The sequence below is a fragment of the Oncorhynchus mykiss genome, chromosome 11 (genome assembly GCF_013265735.2).
Source record: "Oncorhynchus mykiss isolate Arlee chromosome 11, USDA_OmykA_1.1, whole genome shotgun sequence".
Taxonomy (NCBI): Eukaryota; Metazoa; Chordata; class Actinopteri; order Salmoniformes; family Salmonidae; genus Oncorhynchus; species Oncorhynchus mykiss.
In genome coordinates, this window is record NC_048575.1 from 78,942,126 (window position 1) to 78,956,585 (window position 14,460).

At 46.3% G+C, this 14,460-nt stretch overlaps 1 protein-coding gene across 3 annotated transcripts in view; it reads left to right on the forward strand.

The window, feature by feature from the left end:
• Positions 1-14,460, forward strand: part of fras1 (Fraser extracellular matrix complex subunit 1) — a 352,007-nt gene that overhangs the window by 126,779 nt on the left and 210,768 nt on the right. For all 3 annotated transcript variants that reach the window (XM_036936462.1, XM_036936463.1, XM_036936464.1), the window contains exon 3: positions 6,124-6,231. In XM_036936462.1, the coding sequence (XP_036792357.1) occupies positions 6,124-6,231 (108 nt within the window). The remainder of the gene's footprint in view (positions 1-6,123; positions 6,232-14,460) is intronic.

Below are 14,460 nucleotides of genomic sequence, written 5' to 3' on the forward strand. Positions count from 1 at the left end.
TTCTGGATTCCTGTTCTGGATTCCTGTTCTGGAATCCTGTTCTGGATTCATGTTCTGGATTCCTGTTCTGAATTCATGTTTTCGATTCCTGTTCTGGATTCCTGTTCTGAAAACCTGTTTTGGATTCCTGTTTTGGATTCCTGTTTTGGATTCCTGTTCTGGATTCCTGTTCTGAATTCCTGTTTTGGATTCCTGTTCTGGATTCCTGTTCTGAAAACCTTTTTTACATTCCTGTTCTGAATTCCTGTTTTGGATTCCTGTTCTGGATTCCTGTTCTGAAAACCTGTTTTGGATTCCTGTTCTGGATTCCTGTTCTGGATTCCTGTTCTGGAATCCTGTTCTGGATTCATGTTCTGGATTCCTGTTTTGGATTCCTGTTCTAGATTCCTGTTCTGGATTCATATTCTGGAGATTGGATGTCACAAATGAAATCCTTACGTATGGTTTCCTTCCGATCCAGATAGAGAAGCTCTACATTCCTGACGCTCACACAGTGAGGAGCGCAGAGTAGAGGACAGGACAGGGATATCCCACCAAACACTTGGCTCATCAGACCCCTGCCATGCTCTCAGTGTTACAATGTTTCCCTCCCACCTGGGTTCAAATAGTTTTCAAAATGGTTTAAATACTTTGAGCTTTGACTTGAGCTGTCTGGAGTGCATGGGTTGGCGTTGCACTTTTAGAGAGTATTCCACTGGTTCCATTGCGCTTGCAAAGATCAATCTAGCACAGTTGAGGTATGCGGAAGATTTCAGATCCTGTTTGAACCCAGGTCTGTTTCAATTTCCCCGTTTATCAGAGACCTTTCTTGACTCTTAAATTCCTAAGACATTATTTACTTAGTTACTTTTCATGCTCTCAACAGCTGGTCCCAGGACAGTTTGGTTGATTTTCCATCAACCAGGACGTAAGAGAAAAGGGTCAGGAAAGGGGGATACCTAGACAACTGAATGCATTCAACTGAAATGTGTCTTCTGCATTTAACCCAACCAGAACTGATCTAAAATCAGTTGTTATTGACTGAGACCTAAGGCTGGGTCTAACATTAAGACGTCTATGTTGAGTGACTCTTCTGAAGGTGACTCTGAACCATGTTATCACCAGCTCTCCCTCCCTCTCCCCCTTTCCCTCCCTCCCTCTTCTCCTCTCCCCCCCACTCCCCCTTTCCCTCCCTCCCTCTTCTCCTCTCCCTCCCACTCCCCTTTCCCTCCCTCTTCTCCTCTCCCTCCCACTCCACATTTCCCTCCCTCTTCTCCTCTCCCTCCCACTCCTCCTTTCCCTCCCTCCCTCTCCATATAACTCCTCCTCTCCCTCCCTCCTCCCCCTCCCTCTCCTCCTTTTCCTCCCTCTCCTACCTCCAAACATGTCCCTCCTCTCCCTCCCTCTCCTCCCTCTACTCCTTTTCCTCCCTCCTCCTATCCAAACCTGTCCCTCCTCTCCCTCCCTCTCCTCCCTTTCCTCCTTTTCCTCCCTCTTCTCCTCTCCCTCCCTTCTCTCCATTTCCTCCACTCCCTTCTTCTCCATACCTCTCCTTCTCTCCATACCTCTCCTTCTCTCCCTCCCTCTCCATATTTGTCCACCTCTCCCTCCCTCTCCCTCCTCCCTTCTCTTCCTCTCCATACCTCTCCCTCTCCTCCTCTCCCTCATCCCTCTCCCTCTCTCCTTCTCTCCCTCCCTCTCCATACCTCTCCCTCTCCTCCTCTCCCTCATCCCTCTCCCTCTCTCCTTCTCTCACTCCCTCTCCATACCGCCTGCCACACAAGATCACAGAACGGGACCGCCGAGTGCTGAAGCGAGTTAAAATCATCTGTCCTCGGTTGCAACACTCACTACTGAATTCCAAACTGCCTCTGGAAGCAACATCAGCACAACAACAGCCGAGCAGAAGCCTAAGATCACCATGCACAATACCAAGCGTCAGCTGGAGCAGTGTAAAGCTCACCGCCATTGGACTCTGGAGCAGTGGAAAGGCATTCTCTGGAGTGATGAATCACGCTTCACCATCTGGCAGTCTGACAGACTAATCGAGGTTTGGCGGATGCCAGGAGAACGCTACCTGCCCAAATGCATAGTGTCAACTGTAAAGTTTGGTGGAGGAGGAATAATGGTCTGGGGCGGTTTTCCATGGTTCGGGCCCTTTAGTTCCAGTGAAGGGAAATCTTAACTCTGTGGCATACAATGACATTCTAGACGATTGTACCCTTCCAACTTTGTGGCAACAGTTTGGGGCCCTTTCCTGTTTCAGCATGACAATGCCCCTGTGCACAAATTGAGGTCCATACAGAAATGGTTTGTCGAGTTCGGTGTGGAAGAACTTGAAAGGCCTGCACAGAGCCCTGACCTCAACCCCTTCAAACACATTTGGGATGAATTAGAACGCCAACTGCGAGCCAGGCCTAATCGCCCCAACATCAGAGCCCAACCTCACTAATGATCTTGAGGCTGAAAGAAAGCAAGTCCCCGCAGCAATGTTCCAACATCTAGTGGAAAGCCTTCCCAGAAGAGTGAAGGCTGTTATAGCAGCAAAGGGGGGACCAACTCCATATTAATGTCCATGATTTTGGAATGAGATGTTTCGACATGCAGTCCTGTAGTGTATATGAACAGCCCATACGGGTTAATGTGACCGAGCGGCTCGATTCGATCATTTATAGCTACATTTGAAATGTTTTTTTTGCATTGGATAAAAGTAGAGATTCAGAGCTACAAAATGGTACATCATACACTACAGCTGAGAAACAATGGGAAAGTAATTCTGCTTTGAAAGTTGATAAACTTGTAACCTCACTTTTTGAGAAAATGGCCTATGAATGTTTTGGTACCTACGAGGCAGCTCTCCTTTGTCTACACCCATTCAGCATCGTTCTCTTAAGTTTTAGCCCCACCCATCTCTTTAAGGATTCACACGTGAGGCCATCTACTAAACAACAAACAATTCCACGACTAAAGGATGGTTTATACTATGGGTGTGTTCGTAAATTTTATCTGGAGTGCCAAAGTGAGCTCGTAAATTCTGAGCGTTTCGCTCTCGGAGCTTTCAGAGTGCACACTGGACGCTCTGACCGAGAAGTCGAGTTGAGCCGAGCTTTCTGACCTAACAAGAGCAGTCAAGCACCCAAGCTAATTGGCTAACATTGGCTAGCTTGCTAGCTACTTTCTACACCAATGAGAGAACACCTCACTCTGACCATTTTATTCACCCTAGCAGAGCTGGTTAGGCTGTTTTTATGTTATCCAGAGTGTTGTTTTGCTACACTCGCAACACTCGCTCGCTACACTCACAAGCATTTCGCTACACTCGCAATAACATCTGCTAACCATGTGTATGTGACCAATAACATCTGCTAACCATGTGTATGTGACCAATAACATCTGCTAACCATGTGTCTGTGACCAATATCATCTGCTAACCATGTGTATGTGACCAATAACATCTGATAACCATGTGTATGTGACCAATAACATCTGCTAACCATGTGTATGTGACCAATAACATCTGCTAACCATGTGTATGTGACCAATAACATCTGCTAACCATGTGTATGTGACCAATAACATTTGATTTGATTTAATTTGATGGGGGAAAATGTTTAAATGGCTCTCCTGTGAAGTAGTGATGCCCGACATACACCTGGTTTCCTGGAATGAGTCACATGTAGATTTTGGTTCATCCGTGGCTATAAGATAAACTAACAGGCATCCGTTGGTAGGCAGTATGCACTAGTTTATGCCTAATCAACAAATTCTTATATGTTGAAGTTTAACTCTGTATGATCTGGTTCCTAGTGGACTGGTCTCTGTAGACTAGACCTCTTCACTGGTTCCTAGTGGACTGGTCTCTGAAATATAACCTTGTGCTCTCCTCTCTCTCCTCTCTCTCTCTCCTCTCTCTCTCTCCCTCTTGCGCTCTCTCTCTCTCTCCTCTCTCTCTCCACTCTCTCTCTCTCAATTCAATTCAAGGGCTTTATTGGCATGGGAAACATGTGTTAACATTGCCAAAGCAAGTGAGGTAGATAATATATAAAGTGAATATATAAAGTGAAATAAACAATACAAATTAACAGTAAACATCACACATACAGACGTTTCAAAACAAAAAAGACATTACAAATGTCATATTATATATATACAGTGTTTTAACAATGTAGAAATGGTTAAAGGACACAAGATAAAATAAATAAGCATAAATATGGGTTGTATTTACAATGGTGTTTGTTCTTCACTGGTTGCCCTTTTCTCGTGGCAACAGATCACAAATCTTGCTGCTGTGATGGCACACTGTGGAATTTCACCCAATAGAAATGGGAGTTTATCAAAATTGGATTTGTTTTCGAATTCTTTGTGGATCTGTGTAATCTGAGGGAAATATGTCTCTCTAATATGGTCATACATTGGGCAGGAGGTTAGGAAGTGCAGCTCAGTTTCCACCTCATTTTGTGGCAGTGAGCACATAGCCTGTCTTCTCTTGAGAGCCATGTCTGCCTACGGCGGCCTTTCTCAATAGCAAGGCTATGCTCACTGAGTCTGTACATAGTCAAAGCTTTCCTTAATTTTGGGTCAGTCACAGTGGTCAGGTATTCTGCCACTGTGTACTCTCTGTGTAGGGCCAAATAGCATTCTAGTTTGCTCAGTTTTTTTGTTAATTCTTTCCAATGTGTCAAGTAATTATCTTTTTGTTTTCTCATGATTTGGTTGGGTCTAATTGTGCTGCTGTCTTGGGGCTCTGTAGGGTGTGTTTGTGTTTGTGAACAGAGCCCCAGGACCAGCTTGCTTAGGGGACTCTTCTCCAAGTTCATCTCTCTGTAGGTGATGGCTTTGTTATGGAAGGTTTGGGAATCGCTTCCTTTTAGGTGGTTATAGAATTTAACGGCTCTTTTCTGGATTTTGATAATTAGTGGATATCGGCCTAATTCTGCTCTGCATGCATTATTTGGTGTTCTACGTTGTACACGGAGGATATTTTTGCAGAATTCTGCATGCAGAGTCTCAATTTGGTGTTTGTCCCATTTTGTGAAGTCTTGGTTGGTGAGCGGACCCCAGACCTCACAACCATAAAGGGCAATGGGCTCTATGACTGATTCAAGTATTTCTCTCTCTGTCTCTCTCTCCCTCTTGTGCTTTCTCTCTCTCCTCTCTCTCTCTCTCTCTCTCTGTCTCCCTCTCTCTCTCCCTCTCTCTCTCTCCCTCTCTCTCTCTCTCTCTGTCCTCTCTCTCTCTTCACTCTCTCCTCTCTCTCTCTCTCTCTCTTGCGCTCTCTCTCTCTGTCTCTCTCTCTCTATCTGTTCTCTCTCTCTCTCTCTCTCTTGCGCTCTCTCTCTCTCTTGCGCTCTCTCTCTCTGTGCTCTCTCTCTCTCTCTCTCTCTCTCTCTCTTTTAGACACACACCTCAGGGCACATTTGTCTTTAATCCCTATCTTTGTGTCAGGTTCTGTACAGGTTTTCCATAGCAACTCTATTTTCAGTATTCAGAGTTATCAGATTTATACTTTGTCATTTTCATTCAAAAAGCCTTTGGTTTTCCCTCTCTACGTTTTTTGAAGTACTACATCCAACCACTCTGCTTTCTCAGAAGAATCAAAGGGGGCCTTTAGTCTCTTTAGTTCGGAAACAACAGCCCCACTCTCAGATGTATTATTTCAGGACGTTGTCGGGCTGCGATTGTGTTTGTAAGTGTCACAATAAGACCAAGACACAGGGAAGTGTCTGACAGCAGACGTGAGTACTGTACGATAGCTGTCTTCAATCCCTGTTGAAACGCAAATATGAACCCGCAGGAGGTGTCGTCTGTGTTTGATATTATAATTCCAATTCAACCTGACCTGCTTTTTATTCAACTAACTGACTCTGTTTTGTTTTTAATGGGTTTTGTCTTGGAAACACAGTAAAATATCCCATACCTCCTCTGTGGGAACTTGAATAAGATGCTATGGAATAACTAAGATGCTATGGAATAACTAAGATGCTATGGAATAACTAAGATGCTATGGAATAAATAAGATGCTATGGAATAACTAAGATGCTATGGAATAAGTTGAAACTCTGCATTGTCAGTAACTGCTCACGAAAATGCTTTTTACAATGATGGACTTTATGGACTCACGAATGTTGTTGTTTATGTTCACAGAACAACACGTCGTGGAGACCAGACTCCTGTCAGGAGTGTACATGCTATAGTGACATCACCATCTGTAAACCTGTTACCTGCCTCAACCCACACTGTGACTTCCAGAGGGTAAGACGTAATACAGAGGGAGGGAAGGGGGAGGGGGGGTGGCAGGGAGGGAGGGATGGTATGGGGAGGGAGGGGGGAGGGGGGGGGGAAGGGTGGGGGAGGGGTGGGGGAGGGAGGGAGGGAGGGAGGGAGGGAGGGAGGGAGGGAGGGAGGGAGGGAGGGAGGGAGGGAGGGAGGGAGGGAGGGAGGGAGGGGGGTGGTGGCAGGGAGGGAGGGATGGTACGGGGAGGGACGGGGAGGGAGGGAGGAGTGAACAAACAAACAAATCAATGAATGAATTAATGAATAATTGATTGAATGAATAGCTGGGTGTCTTATAAACAGTTGTGTGCCCCGTTCCTCCTTCCTCGCCTCTCTGTTCTCCTGCATTGATTAGTAATCTAGATGTAAAGCTAACAACACTGTCAGGGCATTCCGTCCAACCTCCCCTCTCCTCTGAGACATCTCGTCCAACCTTCAATCTCCTCTGAGACATCCCAACCAACCTCCCCTCTCCTCTGAGACATCCCAACCAACCTCCCCTCTCCTCTGAGACATCCCAACCAACCCCCCCTCTCCTCTGAGACATCCCAGCCAACCTCCCCTCTCCTCTGAGACATCTAGTCCAACCTTCAATCTCCTCTGAGACATCCCAACCAACCTCCCCTCTCCCAAGAGACATCCCAACCAACCTCCCCTCTCCCAAGAGACATCCCAACCAACCTCCCCTCTCCCAAGAGATATCCCATCCAACCTCCCCTCTCCTCTGAGACATCCCAACCAACCTCCCCTCTCCCAAGAGACATCCCAACCAACCTCCCCTCTCCCAAGAGATATCCCATCCAACCTCCCCTCTCCTCTGAGACATCCCAACCAACCTCCCCTCTCCCAAGAGACATCCCATCCAACCTCCCCTCTAACAAGAGACATCCCAACCAACCTCCCCTCTCCCAAGATACATCCCATCCAACCTCCCCTCTCCCAAGAGCCATCCCAACCAACCTCTCCTCTCCTCTGAGACATCCCAACCAACCTCCCCTCTCCTCTGAGACACCCCAACCAACCTCCCATCTCCTCTGAGACATCCCATCCAACCTCCCCTCTCCTCTGAGACATCCCAACCAACCTCCCCTCTCCCAAGAGACATCCCATCCAACCTCCCCTCTCCCAAGAGACATCCGAACCAACCTCCCCTCTCCTCTGAGACGTCCCATCCAATCTCCCCTCTCCCAAGAGACATCCCATCCAACCTCCCCTCTCCTCTGAGACATCCCATCCAACCTCCCCTTTCCTCTGAGACATCCCATCCAACCTCCCCTCTCCTCTGAGACATTCCATCCAACCTCCCCTTTCCTCTGAGACATCCCGTCCAACCTCCCCTCTCCTCTGAGACATCCCGTCAGATCTCCTCCTCACCATAGTGTCTTCTATCAGATCTCCTCCTCACCATAGTGTCTTCTATCAGATCTCCTCCTCACCATAGTGTCTTCTATCAGATCTCCTCCTCACCATAGTGTTTTCTATCAGATCGCCTCCTCACCATAGTGTCTTCTATCAGATCTCCTCCTTACCATAGTGTCTTCTATCAGATCTCCTCCTCACCATATTGTCTTCTATCAGATCTCCTCCTCACCATAGTGTCTTCTATCAGATCTCCTCCTCACCATATTGTCTTCTATCAGATCTCCTCCTCAACATAGTGTCTTCTATCAGATCTCCTCCTCACCATAGTGTCTTCTATCAGATATCCTCCTCACCATAGTGTCTTCTATCAGATATCCTCCTCACCATAGTGTCTTCTATCAGATCTCCTCCTCACCATAGTGTATTCTATCAGATCTCCTCCTCACCATAGTGTCTTCTATCAGATATCCTCCTCACCATAGTGTCTTCTATCAGATCTCCTCCTCACCATAGTGTCTTCTCTCAGATCTCCTCCTCACCATATTGTCTTCTATCAGATATCCTCCTCACCATAGTGTCTTCTATCAGATCTCCTCCTCACCATAGTGTCTTCTATCAGATCTCCTCCTCACCATAGTGTCTTCTATCAGATCTCCTCCTCACCATATTGTCTTCTATCAGATATCCTCCTCACCATAGTGTCTTCTATCAGATCTCCTCCTCACCATAGTGTCTTCTATCAGATCTCCTCCTCACCATAGTGTCTTCTATCAGATCTCCTCCTCACCATAGTGTCTTCTATCAGATCTCCTCCTCACCATAGTGTCTTCTATCAGATCTCCTCCTCACCATAGTGTCTTCTATCAGATCCCCCGCCTCACCATAGTGTCTTCTATCAGATATCCTCCTCACCATAGTGTCTTCTATCAGATCCCGTGCCTCACCATAGTGTCTTCTATCAGATCTCCTCCTCACCATAGTGTCTTCTATCAGATCTCCTCCTCACCATAGTGTCTTCTATCAGATCTCCTCCTCACCATAGTGTCTTCTATCAGATATCCTCCTCACCATATTGTCTTCTATCAGATCTCCTCCTCACCATAGTGTCTTCTATCAGATCTCCTCCTCACCATAGTGTCTTCTATCAGATATCCTCCTCACCATAGTGTCTTCTGTCAGATCTCCTCCTCACCATAGTGTCTTCTATCAGATCTCCTCCTCACCATAGTGTCTTCTATCAGATATCCTCCTCACCATATTGTCTTCTATCAGATATCCTCCTCACCATAGTGTCTTCTATCAGATCTCCTCCTCACCATAGTGTCTTCTATCAGATCTCCTCCTCACCATGGTGTCTTCTATCAGATCCCCCGCCTCACCATAGTGTCTTCTATCAGATCTCCTCCTCACCATAGTGTCTTCTATCAGATCTCCTCCTCACCATAGTGTCTTCTATCAGATCTCCTCCTCACCATATTGTCTTCTATCAGATCTCCTCCTCACCATAGTGTATTCTATCAGATATCCTCCTCACCATATTGTCTTCTATCAGATCTCCTCCTCACCATAGTGTCTTCTGTCAGATCTCCTCCTCACCATAGTGTGGAGATTTTAGGATGAACACAGCTCTTAAATATTTCAGTTTCTGAACGTTTTCCTTATGTTATTCATTTCAAAATGATAACTATTCTCTGTCCCTCATTCCTCTCTGTTCTCTGTCCCTCATTCCTCTCTGTTCTCTGTCCCTCATTCCTCTCTGTTCTCTGTCCCTCATTCCTCTCTGTTCTCTGTCCCTCATTCCTCTCTGTTTTCTGTCCCTCATTCCTCTCTTTTCTCTGTCCCTCATTCCTCTCTGTTTTCTGTCCCTCATTCCTCTCTGTTATTTGTCCCTCATTCCTCTCTGTTTTCTGTCCCTCACTCCTCTCTGTTCTCTGTCCCTCATTCATCTCTGTTTTCTGTCCCTCATTCCTCTCTGTTTTCTGTCCCTCATTCCTCTCTGTTTTCTGTCCCTCATTCCTCTCTGTTTTCTGTCCCTCACTCCTCTCTGTTCTCTGTCCCTCATTCCTCTCTATTCTCTGTCCCTCATTCCTCTCTGTTCTCTGTCCCTCATTCCTCTCTGTTCTCTGTCCCTCATTCCTCTCTGTTCTCTGTCCCTCATTCCTCTCTGTTCTCTGTCCCTCATTCCTCTCTGTTCTCTGTCCCTCATTCCTCTCTGTTTTCTGTCCCTCATTCCTCTCTGTTCTCTGTCCCTCATTCCTCTCTGTTCTCTGTCCCTCATTCCTCTCTGTTCTCTGTAATCCATGTCCATTTGTTGGTATTTTTCAACGGTGGGTTATAATAAGAAAAGAAAGACAGAATGGTGATGTGTGGTGCAGGAGGAGAGATGGGGGAGGTAGTTCACACTAGAAAGACATAATGATGATGTGTGATGCAGGAGGAGAGATGGGGGAGGTAGTTCACACTAGAAAGACAGAATGATGATGTGTGATGCAGGAGGAGAGATGGGGGAGGTAGTTCACACTAGAAAGACAGAATGATGATGTGTGATGCAGGAGGAGAGATGGGGGAGGTAGTTCACACTAGAAAGACAGAATGATGATGTGTGATGCAGGAGGAGAGATGGGGGAGGTAGTTCACACTAGAAAGACAGAATGATGATGTGTGATGCAGGAGGAGAGATGGGGGAGGTAGTTCACACTAGAAAGACAGAATGATGATGTGTGATGCAGGAGGAGAGATGGGAGAGGTAGTTCACACTAGAAAGACAGAATGGTGATGTGTGATGCAGGAGGAGAGATGGGGGAGGTAGTTCACACTAGAAAGACAGAATGATGATGTGTGATGCAGGAGGAGAGATGGGGGAGGTAGTTCACACTAGAAAGACAAAATGGTGATGTGTGATGCAGGAGGAGAGATGGGGGAGGTAGTTCACACTTGAAAGACAGAATGATGAAGTGTGATGCAGGAGGAGAGATGGGGGAGGTAGTTCACACTAGAAAGACAGAATGATGATGTGTGATGCAGGAGGAGAGATGGGGGAGGTAGTTCACACTAGAAAGACAGAATGATGATGTGTGATGCAGGAGGAGAGATGGGGGAGGTAGTTCACACTAGAAAGACAGAATGATGATGTGTGATGCAGGAGGACAGATGGGGGAGGTAGTTCACACTAGAAAGACAGAATGATGATGATGTGATGCAGGAGGAGAGATGGGGGAGGTAGTTCACACTAGAAAGACAGAATGATGATGTGTGATGCAGGAGGAGAGATGGGGGAGGTAGTTCACACTAGAAAGACAGAATGATGATGTGTGATGCAGGAGGAGAGATGGGGGAGGTAGTTCACACTAGAAAGACAGAATGATGATGTGTGATGCAGGAGGAGAGATGGGGGAGGTAGTTCACACTAGAAAGACAGAATGATGATGTGTGATGCAGGAGGAGAGATGGGGGAGGTAGTTCACACTAGAAAGACAGAATGGTGATGTGTGATGCAGGAGGAGAGATGGGGGAGGTAGTTCACACTAGAAAGACAGAATGATGATGTGTGATGCAGGAGGAGAGATGGGGGAGGTAGTTCACACTAGAAAGACAGAATGATGATGTGTGATGCAGGAGGAGAGATGGGGGAGGTAGTTCACACTAGAAAGACAGAATGATGATGTGTGATGCAGGAGGAGAGATGGGGGAGGTAGTTCACACTAGAAAGACAGAATGATGATGTGTGATGCAGGACGAGAGATGGGGGAGGTAGTTCACACTAGAAAGACAGAATGATGATGTGTGATGCAGGAGGAGAGATGGGGGAGGTAGTTCACACTAGAAAGACAGAATGATGATGTGTGATGCAGGAGGAGAGATGGGGGAGGTAGTTCACACTAGAAAGACACAATGATGATGTGTGATGCAGGAGGAGAGATGGGGGAGGTAGTTCACACTAGAAAGACAGAATGATGATGTGTGATGCAGGAGGAGAGATGGGGGAGGTAGTTCACACTAGAAAGACAGAATGATGATGTGTGATGCAGGAGGACAGATGGGGGAGGTAGTTCACACTAGAAAGACAGAATGATGATGATGTGATGCAGGAGGAGAGATGGGGGAGGTAGTTCACACTAGAAAGACAGAATGATGATGTGTGATGCAGGAGGAGAGATGGGGGAGGTAGTTCACACTAGAAAGACAGAATGATGATGTGTGATGCAGGAGGAGAGATGGGGGAGGTAGTTCACACTAGAAAGACAGAATGATGATGTGTGATGCAGGAGGAGAGATGGGGGAGGTAGTTCACACTAGAAAGACAGAATGATGATGTGTGATGCAGGAGGAGAGATGGGGGAGGTAGTTCACACTAGAAAGACAGAATGGTGATGTGTGATGCAGGAGGAGAGATGGGGGAGGTAGTTCACACTAGAAAGACAGAATGATGATGTGTGATGCAGGAGGAGAGATGGGGGAGGTAGTTCACACTAGAAAGACAGAATGATGATGTGTGATGCAGGAGGAGAGATGGGGGAGGTAGTTCACACTAGAAAGACAGAATGATGATGTGTGATGCAGGAGGAGAGATGGGGGAGGTAGTTCACACTAGAAAGACAGAATGATGATGTGTGATGCAGGACGAGAGATGGGGGAGGTAGTTCACACTAGAAAGACAGAATGATGATGTGTGATGCAGGAGGAGAGATGGGGGAGGTAGTTCACACTAGAAAGACAGAATGATGATGTGTGATGCAGGAGGAGAGATGGGGGAGGTAGTTCACACTAGAAAGACACAATGATGATGTGTGATGCAGGAGGAGAGATGGGGGAGGTAGTTCACACTAGAAAGACAGAATGATGATGTGTGATGCAGGAGGACAGATGGGGGAGGTAGTTCACATTAGAAAGACAGAATGATGATGTGTGATGCAGGAGGAGAGATGGGGGAGGTAGTTCACACTAGAAAGACAGAATGATGATGATGTGATGCAGGAGGACAGATGGGGGAGGTAGTACACACTAGAAAGACAGAATGATGATGATGTGATGCAGGAGGACAGATGGGGGAGGTAGTTCACACTAGAAAGACAGAATGATGATGATGTGATGCAGGAGGACAGATGGGGGAGGTAGTTCACATTAGAAAGACAGAATGATGATGATGTGATGCAGGAGGACAGATGGGGGAGGTAGTTCACACTAGAAAGACAGAATGATGATGATGTGATGCAGGAGGACAGATGGGGGAGGTAGTTCACACTAGAAAGACAGAATGATGAGGTGTGATGCAGGAGGAGAGATGGAGGAGGTAGTTCAGCCTAGAAAGACAGAATGATGATGATGTGATGCTGGAGGAGAGATGGGGGAGGTAGTTCACACTAGAAAGACAGAATGATGATGATGTGATGCAGGAGAACAGATGGGGGAGGTAGTTCAGCCTAGAAAGACAGAATGATGATGATGTGATGCAGGAGGACAGATGGGGGAGGTAGTTCACACTAGAAAGACAGAATGATGATGATGTGATGCAGGAGGACAGATGGGGGAGGTATATCCGAACAGTATATCCGCTCGTTTCAATTCCAATCAATTTAGGAATTGAACCAAATTCCAATTCAACATTTTCGTCATCGAAAAGCATTTTATTTTTTGGGTTTAACCTTTTTTTATCCAGGTTTTTCTCATTGAGATAATATCTCTTTTCCAAGAGAGACCTGGTCCAATAGCAGCAGGGGGAACAACAACGTTTCAGACAAAACAACCTACATACACTAACACAACATTAAACAAAACTATAAACACACTTACAGTACAACAAAAACATTTTACATTAAAAACCCAAACATGTGGACTAAAAACAGCTGGCCTAAAAACAATTACACTCTTCTATGATATATATAGTCGTGGCCAAAAGTTTTGAGAATGACACGAAAATTAATTTTCACCAAGTCTGCTGCCTCAGTTTGTATGATGGCAATTTGCATATACTCCAGAATGTTATCAAGAGTGATCAGATGAATTGCAATTAAGTCCCTATTTGCCATGCAAATTAACTGAATCTCCCCAAAAAATATTTCCACTGCATTTCAGCCCTGCCACAAAAGGACCAGCTGACATCATGTCAGTGATTATCTCGTAAACACAGCTGTGAGTGTTGACGAGGACAAGGCTGGAGATCACTTCGAATAACAGACTGGAAGCTTCAAAAGGAGGGTGGTGCTTGGAATCATTGTTCTTCATCTGTCAACCATGGTTACCTGCAAGGAAACATGTGCCGTCATCATTGCTTTGCACAAAAGGGGCTTCACCTGGCAAGTTTATTGCTGCCAGTAAGATTGCACCTAAATCAACCATTTATCGGATCATCAAGAACGTCAAGGAGAACGGTTCAATTATTGTGAAGAAGGCTTCAGGGCGCCCAAGAAAGCCCAGCAAGCACCAGGACCTGCTGCGGGATCGGGGCACCACCAGTACAGAGCTTGCTCAGGAATGGCAGCAGGCAGGTGTGAGTGCATCTGCACGCACAGTGAGGCAAGACTTTTGTAGGATGGCCTGGTGTCAAGAAGGGCAGCAAAGAAGCCACTTCTCTCCAGGAAAAACATCAGGGACAGACTGATATCCTGCAAAAGGTACAGGGATTGGACTGCTGAGGACTGGGGTAAAGTCATTTTCAAAGATGAATCCCCTTTCCGATTGTTTGGGGCATCGGGAAAAAAGCTTGTCCGGAGAAGACAAGGTGAGCGCTACCATCAGTCCTGTGTCATGCCAACAGTAAAGCATCCTGAGACCATTCATGTGTGGGGTTGCTTCTCAGCCAAGGGAGTGGGCTCACTCACAATTTTGCCTAAGAACACAGCCATGAAT